The sequence below is a fragment of the Neoarius graeffei genome, chromosome 2, assembly GCF_027579695.1.
Source record: "Neoarius graeffei isolate fNeoGra1 chromosome 2, fNeoGra1.pri, whole genome shotgun sequence".
In the NCBI taxonomy this organism is placed as follows: domain Eukaryota; kingdom Metazoa; phylum Chordata; class Actinopteri; order Siluriformes; family Ariidae; genus Neoarius; species Neoarius graeffei.
The window spans coordinates 40,620,642-40,637,240 of record NC_083570.1 but is presented as its reverse complement, the minus strand read 5'-3'; the positions used below and the strand labels follow the sequence as shown (position 1 = coordinate 40,637,240).

Genomic DNA, 16,599 nt, shown 5'->3' with positions numbered 1-16,599 from the left:
TCAGCAGTGGTTTCAGATGTATTCATTTGCACACACGCGTTGTAATGGTAGCACTGCAGTATTCACTTTATTAAGGCATATAAGATTATGCATAATTTATCACAAATTAATGATCGCATTTATATTAAATTCAAAGCTCATATATTGAGTGTGTTAAATATGATGGCTGTGCACTTTAAGTAAGGCATTTGATTATTTTAAAATGTATTCACGTTTCATCATAGTGTCGATTTTTTAAAAATGAATACATATATTTTAAACATTACAATCCCTTTCTCCGTAGATATCTTCACAGAAACAAACAACTTACAGAATTGAGTGAAGACATGTTTGCAGAAACAATTAGTGGTCCAGTGCTGCTGTGAGTACATCATCTTGTGAATTCAGTGTCTATAGAATCTTTTGAGCACAGATATTTAGAACACATACACTCTTTTCTTATGATTTATCTGTTAATGGGAATTAGTATCATTAAAACACCAATATTTCCATTAAGAAAAGATGCCATGCTAAGTTTGAATATTATTGAAAATGAATAAAACTGTCATTATTGATATACTATGAGTAATAAGATAGGTGAATCATGATATGTGGCAGGAGCAACTTATATATGTGCTAATATGCCTGAACCTCTATTCTTTCAAAGGAAAAAAAACCCATCAATCTAAGGTTTAATTTTTTTTGTTACTACCTTTTTGGAATCAAGCTCAACAGCAAATACAACAATGGTACATATAAAAAAATGGTATGGAGATGCAATGATAGATCTGATTCTCTCTAGCCCAGAGAAGTAGGTTCATGCAGACTATCAGTGATAGTTCTGTCAATTGAATACACAGAGTGACAAGTCCCCAACATTTTGTGTACTTTAGGGATATTAATCTTTGTCTGAAATCTTTGCATTACTTTTTTTTTTTGGCAGTGACATTTCAGACTCAGGTGTTACCTCCCTTCCAGCAAGAGGACTGGAGTCACTCCGGGAACTCAGCGCTCGGAATGTTTGGGCCCTTAAAAAGCTTCCACCAATCAAAACCTTCAGAAATCTGATTGATGCTGATATGACTTATCCGAGTCACTGCTGTGCATTCAAGAACCTTAAGAAAAAGAAAGGGTTTGTAGAGAAAATTTATAAAGCTTGCTTTGAACAGTTAATGATTTTGAATTAAACTAAAAATTAGGGTCTGACCAGTAAACTTGTGAGCCAATACTTTTGGCTGATATTATCTAATTGCTGAGAAATCAGTATTGCTGTTTATAATGGCTGATAAATGAGAATTATAAAATATACAGAGAGATGGAAGATAGATCCTTTAATCATGTTATAACTATTGTCCTTACATAGTTTGTGTATTTTAACTATACTCTTGGCAACAAACTTTTTCAGAACATCACAAATCACAACAATCAGCTCACCCAAGCAGTCAAGCAGAGTAGCAACGGCATGTTATATGAAGCCATTCAGCTATTGAAAAAAGTCAGTTTTAGTTGTACATATAAAAGTACAAATCATATTTGTTTTAGTTTTAACTGAAATAGTTTTTGTACAGTTGCTATATAAAGTATCCTAAAGTATTTCATAGTTTTAAAGAAACCAAGAAACCTTTATTTGTCACATGCACACTTCAAGCACAGTGAGATTCATCCTCTGCATTTAACCCATCTGAAGCAGTGAACACGCACAGAGCAGTGGGCAGCCACACTACATCACCTGGGGAGCAGTCGGGGGTTAAGTACCTTGCTCAAGGGCACTTCAGCCCAAAGCTGCCCCATGTTAACCTAACTGCATGTCTTTGAACTGTGGGGGAAACTGGAGCACCCAGAGGAAACCCATGCAGACACGGGGAGAACATGCAAACTCCACATAGAAAGGCCCCCGCTGGCCACTGGGCTCGAACCCAGAACCTTCTTGCTGTGAGGCGACAGTGCTAACCACTACACCACCGTGCCTCCCAAAAACTGACAGTGTCAGTACCATCATGAAATATAACATATCATAAAACACATAGTTAATACAGTACTGTGCAAAAGTCTTAAGCACCTTATTTTTTTTAGTACAACCTTTTGTTATAGATTTTTATTTTATAACTTGTACATTATGGAACCAGGACAAAAACACTTTAGATTTGCAAACATTAGTTTTCTGGAACAAAATTAAATGTTACAGAAAAAGAAGAAGAAGCCTTTATTTGTCACATGCACACTCAAGCACAGTGAAACTCGTCCTCTGCATTTAACCCATCTGAAGCAGTGAACACACATGTATACACCCATACCCAGAGCAGTGGGCAGCTATACTACAGCACCTGGGGTGCAGTTGGGGGTTAGGTGCCTTGTTCAAGGGCACATTAGCCCAACCTCAGGCTGTGGCTACCCCATGTTAACCTAACCGCATGTCTTTGAACTGCGGGGGAAACCAGAGCAAATCCATGCAAACACAGGGAGAACATGCAAACTCCACACAGAAAGCCCCCCATCAGTCACTGGGCTCAAACCCAGAATCTTCTTGCTGTGAGGTGACAGTGCTAACCACTACACCACCGTATGTCAGTAAAGAAAGCAGCATATGACATAACAGACTAGTTTTCAGACAAAAACATAATGAAGGCTGGTGGGTTTTGCTGCAAAAATAAAAAGGAAGTGCGACATTCAAAGTCTCCAGAAGAACTGCGGCTGATTCTGTAAGATGCTCAGTAAAACTTACAGCTCAGTTCCTTATAAAACTGCACTAACTGTATTTTTTACCTGCTTTTTTAAAGCAAAAGGTTGTCGCACCAAACATTGACTTTTTTCATGCATTACTGCTTACTGATCTTTATGGTATTTTTTTTAAAATGTAGAAACATTTATTTCATTATTTTTGAAGGCATCTTTGCTCTACAGCATTTCAATGCATGTGCCTAAGACTTTTGCCCAGTACTGTATATGGATGTTTCCAGATGAATAGATACCGTAAAATACCAAATAATAGCCCGGGCGATTATTTTTCTCAATCACGTAAGAGACCCGGCGCGTATTAGAGACTAGGCGGCTATTTGGAACAGGCGATTAATTCCTTCTTCACAAACACCTTCCCCAAAATCTACCTCAAAACGGGGAAAAAAAATCATTCTCAGATAGGCCTACTTTTAACCAGTATAACTTACAGTTTGTTTAGAGTTAGATTACAGATAGCATGGTGCCGACTTCGGGGAATTTTGAAGACGCAGAATGCATCTTCGCATGGCACAGTCGGGGTGGATAAAGGATAAATCACACACCTTTTCCTGTTAATGACTAGTTAAGCGCATGCTTTACAAAATAATCAAGAAACCACACCATTGTCTGTGCGCAGCACTGTGATTTAATTACTCTGCAAAGTTATGGTCACTTGCTATCACCCTCACCCAGGGGCGCAGATACGTTTTTTGAACTGGGGGGGACAAAAAACTGGGGGGGACAAAGCTGCCAGCAAACCAACCCCAACCCTGATATGCCTGTCAAACTTGTTGTGGGTTTCCATAGCAACCAAGCTCGAGCTCGCAACCTGTGCAGTCTGCGCAGCTCAACCAACCGAATATCAGTCTTTGTTTTATGTGAGTTGTTGCAACTATGTATATACTGCCGTGCACCTCAATAAACCGAATGGTAATTAGTCTTTTGATTTTTCCGTGAGGTTTGCCTTATGCAAAGAAAGACAGCATAGACGTTTTTTCCTCCCTATAAGTGGGGGGGACCGAACGAGGTGAATTTAAATCTGGGTGGGACGAGTCCCCCCCGTCCCCCCCCTCTATCTGCGCCCGTGCCCTCACCCATGCAGCCTCCACCCTTTGCGCTTCGCGATGTCTGTCAATCTGAAATTGCATGGAGGGCGCGACGTTGAAGCAACATAATTAGGGTGCGAAGTGTCAAACCAAAGGGTTTTTTCTTATGCTGAAAAATAAGTGACCTGCAGTGGCTACATACTGTCATCTTGCATCACGTTTCTCTCCAAGACATCTCCCTATTTGGCCGATATGAGCCTATTCCCCGAGTGAGTTGGTACGGTGGCTCGACCCCATAGAAAACTTAAAGTTCGGATGAAAGTTAGTTGAATAGGTTACTGACTTGTAGGCCTACATGTTGCCTGCCTGACGCGTGCTTCTGCCCAACTTGCACGACAGATTACTTGTTGAAAAGGCCCCTTGGATTAGATTGGCCGCGAGCAGACTGAAATGCATGTTAGAACGCTCTCACCTTTTTTGTAAAGCGTCTTCCAGATCCGAATGGGTAAGGGCAAGTGAAATGGTATAAGGTCTTTAATAAAACTCAGTGTGTGCTTTGACGCATGCCAATTTAGGTCGTTTAACAGAAGCAGCAGTCCAACCTTGGAAACCCGCAGTCCTCAATGTCACCACACACGCTGGCTTTCGTTGGGTGAATACCCCAAAGGGGTGGCTAAGACATCTGTCAAAAGTTACGGAGTTGCATTCCTCAAGAAATATTACGGTAGACCAAGATTATAACATTGAAATGGCATGTTTATTATCACGTAACAAAATGTTGTAAACAGTATTATAGAAATAATTTCATTCATTCATTCATTCATTCATTCATTCATTCATATTGTTTCGGTAGAAAACTATGCAATGCAAAATCGTTTAAACACCAGAAAACCAGAAAAGTGCTGGGCCTCAAGATTCTAGATAGAACGTTCGGACGCTTTTTTTTTTTTTTAGACCCCGGCGAGTATTCGGAACCGGCCTTTATTTGTCACAACACACGCGTACACCCGGCCGTTAAAGGGAACTCGGCGGTTAATTGGAACTCGGCTATTATTTGGTATTTTACGGGTATGTACATTTTCATGTACATTTATGCCTGCTTGACAATTTTTGTACGATTTACAATATTTTAATACATTTCTATTTGAATGAAGACATGTTTGTGGGTATTAGCTGATACTATTGGTTATAGGAAATCACAGACCTTTTTGTTTTTGTGAAACGTTTTTGGTACAGTGTCAAAAAATCCTTTACTGGTTGGGCCCTTCTAAAAATATAACACTTAATATTAGTAATGAAAACATATTGGCCTTTATTCATCACAAACGATTATGGTAAAATTTCATATGGTCTACAAATTTCACCATGATGATCAATTTCATCTTCATTTGTCTGTATGATCAATCTCACATCTGGTCAGAGTGTGTACATAAACCTGAAAAATGCTTGATTTGTTCTTAAATAATTAAAAGCAATATTAATATCAAATCACTATAGCAATTATAGTTAAAAACAGTAGTATAAGCAATAACAACAAAATGAAACAGCAGTAGTGATTCTACCTGTACCTAATGCTGTTTTAATTGTATCAACATGTAGGTATGAACAGGAATATGCAGACATGGCTCTTTATTACTTGCGAAAATCAGAGATTTTTACAAGTATGTTGATCTATCTGTCCATTTGTTTGTTGGTGCTCTAGCATCGTCATTTCTTGACCAATCTTCACCAAAATGCACAGGACAACTCACTAGGTCACAATCATAAGTTTTTGGTGGGTCAAGGTCAAAGGTCAAGGTCACCAAGGTCAAATCTTGTAAAAACACCTAATCAGCCATAACTTCCCTTTCTTTGTGATTTTCACAATTATGACTTTTCATTTTAGGTTATTAATTCATTTTATGTTAACATTAAAATTCACTAGATTAAAAAAAACCCCACCTAATTTTATTGTTAGGCACTATTTGGACAGGATAAGATTTTCAGACATTGTAAGTCTGTTTAGTCATGCAGTCAGGGAAATCTGTAGTGATTTTGATCAACTGAAATAGATAAGAAATCTCTGTACAAATCATTGAGATGTGTATGTCTTCATTGGCAGGCCATTATTAGCAGGCTACATGTCTGTAACATTGTAGGCACTCAATAACTGTCCTAAAACCCCCAGAAACTAGCATACAAGATACAGTGGGGACCACACTGATTTTAATTTAAATTTGGAAATAAACAGCAGGATCATTTTTAAATATTTAAAACAAACAAAAAACAAGTGTTCAATTTCTTATGTAAATGTAAGCAAATGTATGCTATTGATCATGTTAGATGCTTTTAGATGCTTTGTACAAAAAGGATCAGATTTTCCTCAGGTATAATCTCTTCTATTGAAGCATATGATCAGATGACACAATGATAGAGTTGATCTAAAAAGGACGATGAGGTTTTGTGGTGTTCATATTTTTGAGTGCACACTGTCATTAAAACAAAAAGGGACAGAGCAAATATTAATAAACTCTGAAATTCATGTAAATATTTCAAATATTGACAAATCAGCAGTAGATCCCTTTGTCTGTCATTTGGTGCACTAACATTTGCATTCATTTCTATGCAGCTTTGGTGAATAAGGGCCGTTATTTGCATGAGGTCGTAGCATTTAATTAAATTTCATTAACCTGAAGAATTATTTACTTAAAGAACACTCTAGCCTAAAGTACTTTGATTGCATAATTATTTATGCAAAAAGACAAACATTTAGTATTTTTTAATGATTGTGTTCACATTCAAATAACTATTTTTTTTCTGCCTACGCAAACTTATTTCCTTCTTCTATAAATAATAGGTACCTGGATTACATCATTTGTAACTTGACTGCCATGCATGGCCAACACTATAAAAGATCAGTAGGCACAGTTACAGTCCCAGCTATCGACATGAACAACCCCCTACTGAGGAACATCTATGACCACCATGACTTCCTAAGTAGCCTACATTATCATGACTTTCTTGGTGGGCAGGCTGACTATGATATGGGATTTGGGGACAAACTGAAAAATCCCCAGGTAGCTACCAGCCAGGACATTGATAGTCATTATGACTATGTTGTATGTGAAGACGGAGACACTGTGACATGCTCCCCAGCTCCTGATGACTTCAATCCCTGTGAGGACATCATGGGTTTCAGCTTTCTCAGAGTGTCTGTTTGGTTTGTCAGTTTGTTGGCTGTACTTGGAAATTTGGTGGTGCTCTTTGTACTGCTCACCAGTCATTACAAACTCTCTGTCTCCCGGTTCCTTATGTGTCACCTGGCCTTTGCTGACTTGTGCATGGGCATCTATCTGCTTCTCATTGCCTCAGTGGACCTTTATACACAGTCAGAATATTATAATCATGCCATAGACTGGCAGACAGGACCATGGTGCACCCTTGCTGGATTTATCTCCATCTTTGCAAGTGAGTTGTCAGTTTACACATTGACCATGATCACGTTGGAACGCTGGCATGCCATCAATTTTGCAATGCAATTAGATCGTAAGCTGCGTTTGTCTCATGCCTCTGCTGTCATGCTTGGGGGTTGGCTCTCATGCCTCCTGCTTGCCCTTATGCCTGTGTTGGGAGTGAGCAGTTACCAAAAGGTCAGCATATGCTTGCCGATGAGCACTCAGAACCTGTTGGATCAGGTCTACATTTTATTCATGTTAGTCGTCAACATTTTGGCCTTTGTAGTCATCTGTGCCTGCTACATTAAGATCTACTGTGCAGTACGCAACCCCACTTACACCTCAGCCAGCAAAGATAGCAGCATTGCTAAGCGCATGGCTGTGCTAATTTTCACTGACTTTCTCTGCATTGCACCAATCTCCTTCTATGCCATATCAGCTGCGCTGGATCATCCACTCATAACCATTTCAAACTCCAAGATCCTTCTGGTTCTCTTCTATCCTGTAAACTCCTGTGCTAATCCTTTTCTCTATGCCATATTTACCAAGGCCTTTCAGGGTGATGTTTTTATCTTGCTCAGCAAGATTGGCCTATGTGAACAGCAGGCCCAACTGTTCCGAGGCCAAACCATCTCCACAAAACCAATTAATGGAGACACAAACAGACGTGGAATAAAAACAAAACTCCTAACCCGATGAAATGCTCGGTCCACTGCTACCTGTCACCAATCCAGTATCAAGAAGGACACGTACACATCAAGAGGCAGAAAATATGAACCTACTGGCAATAAATCCAAGCACATCCAAGGGGCTATCTCACCTGGAGTATTTTACTGAATTGTTTACATACATATATAAATCTGTTAAAGGACATGGGACATGAAACATAAATGCACGCTATATCAGTTTCTTTCCATTAAAAATATGAAATAATTGCATCAACAAATACAAAATTATCTATTAAATTCAGCAAAATCGTTATATTCGTAATGATTATATGTCATTTCTGCTCGAGCTCCGATATGCATATTTTACAACCGGAAGAGCCGCTGTCACGTGATCATACGTCACAAAAACTTTCGGGTACAGCACAAACGGGTAGATGAATATGGAGAAGTGTGAATCGTGATGATGACGAATGCGACAAAATAGTTTTTGTGTCTTGGATGACAAGAAAATTGTTTCGTTTTTAGAGTGTTTAACGTACATTGAACATCATTGTGTATTGCGACCTCCCAGTCAGTCAGACGCGCTGTTACTCCTGTTAGCAATGTAGCTAGGCTCAGCATGGCCAATGGTATTTTTTGGGGCTGTAGTTAGATGCGACCAAACTCTTCCGCATTTTTCCTGTTTACATACAGTAGGTTTATATGACCAATGACATGAAACAAAGTTCAGTTACACAAATTGAAATGTGGCGATTTTCTATGCTATGGAAAGTCCGCACTATAATGACAGGCGTACTAACACCTTCTGCGCGCTTCGACAGCGCATTGATACCTTCACTCGGAGTTGTACCATTATTTTTTAGACAGGGCGGACAGACCAGGGCATTCGCCCACCTGGCCGTGCCCGACGAGGAGCGCTCTCAGCTGGCTTGGGAGGCAGACGGCAGCCCTTCCTGGAAGTGTGGTTTTACCATGGGCCTCATGCGGTAAGGATTAGTATTATAATTTTGGGTGTATCAATTATTGATTATTATAATTCTGACTCGTTTCGCCATTTTGAATGTTTTCATCTCGGACTCTGGAAGCATTGTATCTCAATCAATCTCGAAAAATATCAGCAAAAAAAAAATCTAGCTTGCAACGGACTTTAGCTAGATCTATGATGAACTTTCAATGTATGATACAAAAATAATACTTCTTTCAACAGATCATTAGCCTTTGAGCAGAATTGTTTTTAACTTACCAGGAAGTGTTATCGAGCCGACCGCTTTCAGTTTCATGGGGATTGAATGAACTCTCACTCTCAGAATCATCTGACCCGTCAGAGTAAAGACAAGATCTATGTTCATGTGAATTTCCAGCTATCGGTTCGAATTGATAGGGTCTAACTTCACATCTCTGTGAAACATCGGGAATGTCACTGTCGATGGTGTCCATTTCGGTAACCTGTTTACATTAGATACCCAAGCGCTGGCTCCTTGAAAAGTTTTTGTGATGTCACGGGTCACATGACCGCTTAGCTAATTAACGAATCATTGTTTTACGCTGATGTATAAAAAAGTTGAATAATGTGATGATTTTCACATTTTTGATGCCCTGCAGTGATTTAGATGGCATTTCTTATGTCCTTTATACATAATTATACCCAGAAAAAAAATCCATGTCCCATGTCCTTTAAGAGGTTATTTTTGTTGCAGATATTAAAACTGATTAAGACATACACATATGCAATGACTGTTGTGTGAAGCCCAGATTGGTTCAAGTCAACAGGAAGGTTATAGTAATTCAAATAATCACTCTTTAAAACTGTGGTGAGCAAAAAAGCATCTCAGAATATACAAAGCTCCAAACTTTGATGTGGATGTGCTATACTGTACCAGCAGAAAACCACATTGGGTTCCACTTCTCTTCCCCTTCTATTAGCCAGGAACAGGAATATGAGGCTACAGTGGGCACAGACTCACTAAAACAGGACAGTTGAAAATCTGGTGTGTGTGTGGGGGGATTCCCCTGGCCTTTTCTTGTCTTCATCTGTCAGGTTTCGGTGGTGCTGTGCCCAAGGTAGCCTCACATTCCCATTTTTGGATGAAGGGAGGGGAGCCCAAAGTCGTCTTCTGAGTTTTGTTTTTCATTGCTATTATTTCTTTGTTTAGAGGCAAAAACATTTTAAAAGAAGTCAATACTGAATAGGTATTGTCATATTTTTTTGTGTAAAAACATGTAGTATCGAAATAAATAACTTTTTAATGTTTCAAGTGGCATTTTTTATATTTTCACCTTTTTCTTCTATGAAAAAAGTGTTATAAAATATTTATAAACGTATATTTGCAATTTATGCACAACTGTTTATCTATTGTGTTTTATACAGTTAAAGTTCCCATATACTTCTCATGTAGATTCTGTTAACTTATGACTTGACTTAAAAACTCAAGACTTGACTTGAACTTGCATTTTGTTACTTGTAAAGATCTCTGATATTAAGTTAATAACTCAAGGATAAAACTGTATTTTGTTAACTTTTGAGCATATCCTTAAATCTCCCATTTCTTTCAGCCTGTTTTTTGGGGGGGATTGTTCACACTTTGCCACTATTTTATTATACTATATACACAACAGGCTATAAAAACAGGATACCTAAGGTTATCCTGATTTTATTTTCCAAAAACATTTTCCATTTTACTTACATAATTGTCAGAAATATCAATGCTGTAAGAATACCAATAGCCTTGTTAGTCAAATGTATGCTTCACACAAGGTCATGTCTTGTAATTCCCATTAGATTTATGCAGTCACTCAGAAGATATAGCATTCACTGTTTTGGAAATAAACTATAAAATATAGCTAAAGTACGCGTTTCAGAATGGACGTGGACTGTTAGACTAATCAGCAGCTGGTGAACTGTGTCAGTTTACTGAGAAACTCTAATTTTGGTCCATTTTCTTTTTTCTGCTTTTGAACCATTGTGTTATCCTGCTATCTGTTTAATGTAAGTCCCTGCATGCTTTTAAATGATTGTGGATTTTGGGGTAATGGTAAAAAATAAATTCCTGTACACTTGTATCCAAACCTCTGTGTTTGTAACACAACTAAAACAAAAGTTATCTGAAGGCATATTTCCTCAACATTGCATGTCTTTACATTTGCACTTTTCTATTCCACCTGCATCATTTATGTGTATCATAAATCAATTAATTGGGCCCTAAAATCAATGAGAAAGTGTACTGGTTTGTTCATTTGAGCATTCAGGAGTATCTCATAGCTCTGTATATACATCTGACATTCATGAAGGAAAAGGGAAATATTCTTGATCAGTGTTTCTTTGAGACAATTTTAAGTCAAGTCAAGTTTATTTGTATAGCGCTTTTAACAATAAACATTGTGGCAAAGTAGCTTTACATAATTTGAACGACTTAAAATATGAGCTAATTTTATCCCTAATCTATCCCCAATGAGCAAGCCTGTAGCGACGGTGGCAAGGAAAAACTCCCTCAGATGACATGAGGAAGAAACCTCGAGAGGAACCAGACTCAAAAGGCAACCCATCCTCATTTGAGCAACAACAGACAACATGACTATAACATTAACAGTTTTAACATGAAGTCAGTTTCGTTGATGTTATAACACTTCATTGATGGAAACTTGAGTGCAAAACTGTTCATGACAACTGCAGTCCTAAAGTTAGCAAGTCAACTGTAGTCCTCAGCTATAAAAGCATTACTGTAAGTGTCCAGAGCATCCTCCAGGTGTGACTTTCAACTGTCCACATAGGGCTGTCCTCCACAGGAGCGATGCAATGAGACTCCAACCAGACACAGGGCACCAGGATGGATAAGGTAGGTCTGAGAAGCAGAAGAGGTCAGCATCTCGATCTCAGGATTGACATGTAACTCAGAGGGACAGATTTTTTTTTTTGGGGGGGGGAGAGAGAGAAAACACAGGTTGTTAGGTATGCCCAATGTCACCTGAATAAGTAGGAACAGTATACATATTGCACTGAGTACAAGCAGGGACTCCGGCAACTAACTATGACAGCATAACTAAAAGGGGAGAGCCAGAAGGTAACACAGGCATGAGGGAGCCCCGGGACGTAAAGCAGCCAGCCACTACACTGTCAACAAACTCGAGTGAGCAAGCGAGTGGGGGACTGACAGCATCCATACATCCCAGTTTACCAAAACACTCTGTCTGAGGACCCTCCAGATCTACACCTTTACCTCATAAACACCATTAACACAAGGCTTGACTAAACAGATATGTTTTCAGCCTAGGCTTAAATGGTGAGATTGTGTCTAATTCCTGAACATTACTTGGAAGGTTGTTCCATAACTGTGGGGCTTTGTAAGAAAAGGCTCTGCCCCCTGATGTTGTTAGGGTTTTGCTGGGATTCGAACCTGGTTCGCTGGTGTGATAATCCAGCAAACCCCCACTAGGCCACCAGGGGGATGACTCAAATGCAGAGGCGTGAGGCAGAAGTAGAAAAGTATCAAAAGGTTTATTTACAATATATACAGTCCAACGAAAATAATCCAAAACGCTCAGAAGATGAAGGGAAAAATAAGAAATATCCAAAGTACAAAACAAAAGCCAAAGAAAAGGCAAAAATACCAACGTTCAGAAGATCCAAAAAACAGTAAATACTAGGTAAAAAAAGTCCAAAAAGCAAAGCAAAGTGCAAAACCAAAAAGACAAGGAACACGGTACAGAGGAAACTGGAGCTAAACATAACAGCACAAAGACTCCGTGACAAGAGGACTGAACTCAGGGGTATAAATACACAAACTAATTAAGGACAGGGTGGGGCAGGAAACAGGCAATAAGACAAAAACAAAACACAGAACACAGTGGTGACCTCTAGAGGCCAAAACAAACATGACCAGAAAAGGAAATAACAGCAGCCTCTAGAGGCCAAAACAGTCCCAGTCCTAACAGATGTAGCCTTCACTATACGAGGTACCAGCAGATAGCCTGCACCTTTTGATCTAAGTACAAGCCCGATTCCAAAAAATTGGGACAAAGTACAAATTGTAAATAAAAACAGAATGCAATGATGTGGAAGTTTCAAAATTCCATATTTTATTCAAAATAGAACATAGATGACATATCAAATGTTTAAACAGAGAAAATGTATCATTTAAAGAGAAAAATTAGGTGATTTTAAATTTCATGACAACAACACATCTCAAAAAAGTTGGGACAAGGCCATGTTTACCACTGTGAGACATCCCCTTTTCTCTTTACAACAGTCTGTAAACGTCTGGGGACTGAGGAGACAAGTTGCTCAAGTTTAGGGATAGGAATGTTAACCCATTCTTGTCTAATGTAGGATTCTAGTTGCTCGACTGTCTTAGGTCTTTTTTGTCATATCTTCCGTTTTATGATGTGCCAAATGTTTTCTATGGGTGAAAGATCTGGACTGCAGGCTGGCCAGTTCAGTACCCGGACCCTTCTTCTACGCAGCCATGATGCTGTAATTGATGCAGTATGTGGTTTGGCGTTGTCATGTTGGAAAATGCAAGGTCTTCCCTGAAAGAGACGTCGTCTGGATGGGAGCATATGTTGCTCGAGAACCTAGATATACCTTTCAGCATTGATGGTGTCTTTCCAGATGTGTAAGCTGCCCATGCCACACGCACTAATGCAACCCCATACCATCAGAGATGCAGGCTTCTGAACTGAGCGCTGATAATAACTTGGGTCGTCCTTCTCCTCTTTAGTCCGAATGACATGGCGTCCCTGATTTCCATAAAGAACTTCAAATTTTGATTCGTCTGACCACAGAACAGTTTTCCACTTTGCCGCAGTCCATTTTAAATGAGCCTTGGCCCAGAGAAGACGTCTGCGCTTCTGGATCATGTTTAGATACGGCTTCTTCTTTGAACTATAGAGTTTTAGCTGGCAACGGCGGATGGCACAGTGAATTGTGTTCACAGATAATGTTCTCTGGAAATATTCCTGAGCCCATTTTGTGATTTCCAATACAGAAGCATGCCTGTATGTGATGCAGTGCCGTCTAAGGGCCCGAAGATCACGGGCACCCAGTATGGTTTTCGGGCCTTGACCCTTACGCACAGAGATTCTTCCAGATTCTCTGAATCTTTTGATGATATTATGCACTGTAGATGATGATATGTTCAAACCCTTTGCAATTTTACACTGTCGAACTCCTTTCTGATATTGATGTACTATTTGTCGGCGCAGAATTAGGGGGATTGGTGATCCTCTTCCCATCTTTACTTCTGAGAGCTGCTGCCACTCCAAGATGCTCTTTTTATACCCAGTCATGTTAATGACCTATTGCCAATTGACCTAATGAGTTGCAATTTGGTCCTCCAGCTGTTCCTTTTTTGTACCTTTAACTTTTCCAGCCTCTTATTGCCCCGTCCCAACTGTTTTGAGATGTGTTGCTGTCATGAAATTTCAAATGAGCCAATATTTGGCACGAAATTTCAAAATGTCTCACTTTCGACATTTGATATGTTGTCTATGTTCTATTGTGAATACAATATCAGTTTTTGTGATTTGTAAATTATTGCATTCCATTTTTATTTACAATTTGTACTTTGTCCCAACTTTTTTGGAATCAGGGTTGTACATTAAACTCCTGATCAGTAATGAGTTCATTAACCATTAGTTCTTTAGATGTAAGAGATCTAATATTTAATAGCCCCACCTTTAGATCAAAGGTCCTGGCAGCAGCTGTACAGTCAGTATGATCTAATTTTATATTGATTAGGTTACTGGAACAAACTCTCTGAATATTTCTACCTTTTTGTTGAGCACGGGGAACAGACACACAGTCTCGATGTAGTGGACCCTGAGTGACGACTCTGTGCAGCTAGCAGACAGTCGGTTTAGCCTGTTCATCTGCTCCCTGGCCTTGGCTCTGGATTGTCAGAAATTAACTAGGCCTGTTCTGAGACTATGACCTATGCTGCAGGAAATGAGAGCAGCACCTTCCCGAGTGGGATGGATCCCATCCCGCCCTAACAGGCCAGCAGTGCCCTCAAAATTAGCCCAATTATCAATAAAGCCCACACTGTTTTCAGAACACTACCTGGACAACCAGCAGTTCAGCGACCATAATCTGCTGTAAGCTACATCGCCACACCACATTGGGATGGGGCCAGAGCATACTCCAGCATCGGACATCACCTTCGCTAATTTAAACACCTCTACAAAGTTACTCTTAGTAACCTCAGACTGACGAAGGCTGCTGGTGCCCCTAAAGGCTGAGCTAATTTCACGTGCGGTATGATAGAGCCCCCTATAACCAGAGCTCTTTCAGGTTTCTCAGTGGGTGCATCACTAAGGAGAGCAAACCTGTTCAACACGTGACGCAGAGAGAAGTGGTGCTCCCGTGGACAAGCCTCAGCGGTAGCTTTGGCTCTACGCTTATGCCGCCGAGTCGTCACCCATTCACCCCGTTGTAAGGGCTCTAATGCTGGAGTTGGGGGATTACTAACTCCGCCTAGGGCATCCAGACTTTCCCTTACAGAAACTACACTGTTCTTATTCTCACTGACCTTCTCTAAAGCCTGGATACACGCTTCTAACACTATAATCTTCTCCATCAGAGAGCTAACTAATCTGCACTTATCACAAATAAAGCTATCACTAGCGACGGAGGAAGAATGACTCCACATCCTGCACTCAGCACACTGAACAGGCTGAAAGTGTGCCACGATGAAAGGATTCACATACCTTAATCAAAGATCTGTTGGTATTAAAGCAGATCTGATGTGGATGGCCTCCGCTTGTGGTCTTTACACAGGAGGAGAAAAAAAAGAAAGCTTCTGGTCTCGGCGTTCTTCCAAAAAAAAAAAAGATGTTTTAGATGTTCATAGGAGTGCTGCAGATCAGGCCTTAGAAAATGAGACTGGGAATATGAATCTTTTCCTCTGCTTTCTTCTAAGTCTTTCACTGGAGTCCAAGCAGAATCTCTTAGATGCCTTCGTAACACAGACAGGAAGTAACTCCCAGAGCAAAGAGGAAGCAGCTTAGTACATCAAGGCATAGATCAGTAGAGATCTTCCTACGATGGATTTCTCTAATCTGTTCCACTGTCTGAATGAACTGGTTGACAATTCTCTTGTGCAGGAAATCAAAAACTACCTGAAATCTGGAAAACAAAATGAACTCTCTTCTTCACATTGGTCTGCTCTGGTGTTTGTGTTATTGACATCAGCACAAAATCTGGAGGAATTTGACCCGAGTAAATACATCACTACAGAGAAGATAACAGACTGGATTCTTGTGAAGGTAATGCCTGTGATTGCAGCATCCAGAAAAGCAAAGTTGAATATAATTGTTATACTGTTACACTGTTAGAAAGAGAGAAACTGAAAGGACTTTGAAAAACATGCACCTTGGGACAGAAGTGGACAAAATACACAACTCCATTACTTGACTCAAAGTATAAATACTCTTGGTCAAATATTGTTCCAATACAAGTGAAATTTGTTCAGTCTAATATTTACTTGAGTACTGGAGTATTTGCTTTTAAAATATTTAAGTATTCAAAAGTACTTTTAACCTTTTCAATGTTCATTTTCTTTTTAAACACAATTGAATTGATAAAAGGACAACCATTGTTATGTTCATCCATCCATCCATCCATTATCCATAGCTGCTTATCCTGTGCAGGGTCACAGATAAGCTGGAGCCAATCCCAGCTGACTATGGGCGAGCGGCGAGGTACACCCTGGACAAGTCGCCAGGTTGTCACAGGGCTTGTTGATTTCATTTGATTTTAATTTA

The 16,599-nt window shown here is 39.7% G+C and overlaps 1 protein-coding gene across 1 annotated transcript in view; it reads left to right on the top strand.

Moving 5' to 3' along the window:
- tshr (thyroid stimulating hormone receptor) overlaps positions 1 to 7,900 on the top strand; it is a 114,070-nt gene extending 106,170 nt beyond the window's left edge. Inside the window, exons 8-10 of the mRNA XM_060914217.1 lie at positions 284 to 361; positions 923 to 1,111; positions 6,577 to 7,900. Of these exons, the coding sequence (XP_060770200.1) occupies positions 284 to 361; positions 923 to 1,111; positions 6,577 to 7,873 (1,564 nt within the window). The 3' untranslated portion in view covers positions 7,874 to 7,900. The remainder of the gene's footprint in view (positions 1 to 283; positions 362 to 922; positions 1,112 to 6,576) is intronic.
- Positions 7,901 to 16,599: the final 8,699 nt, after the last annotated feature.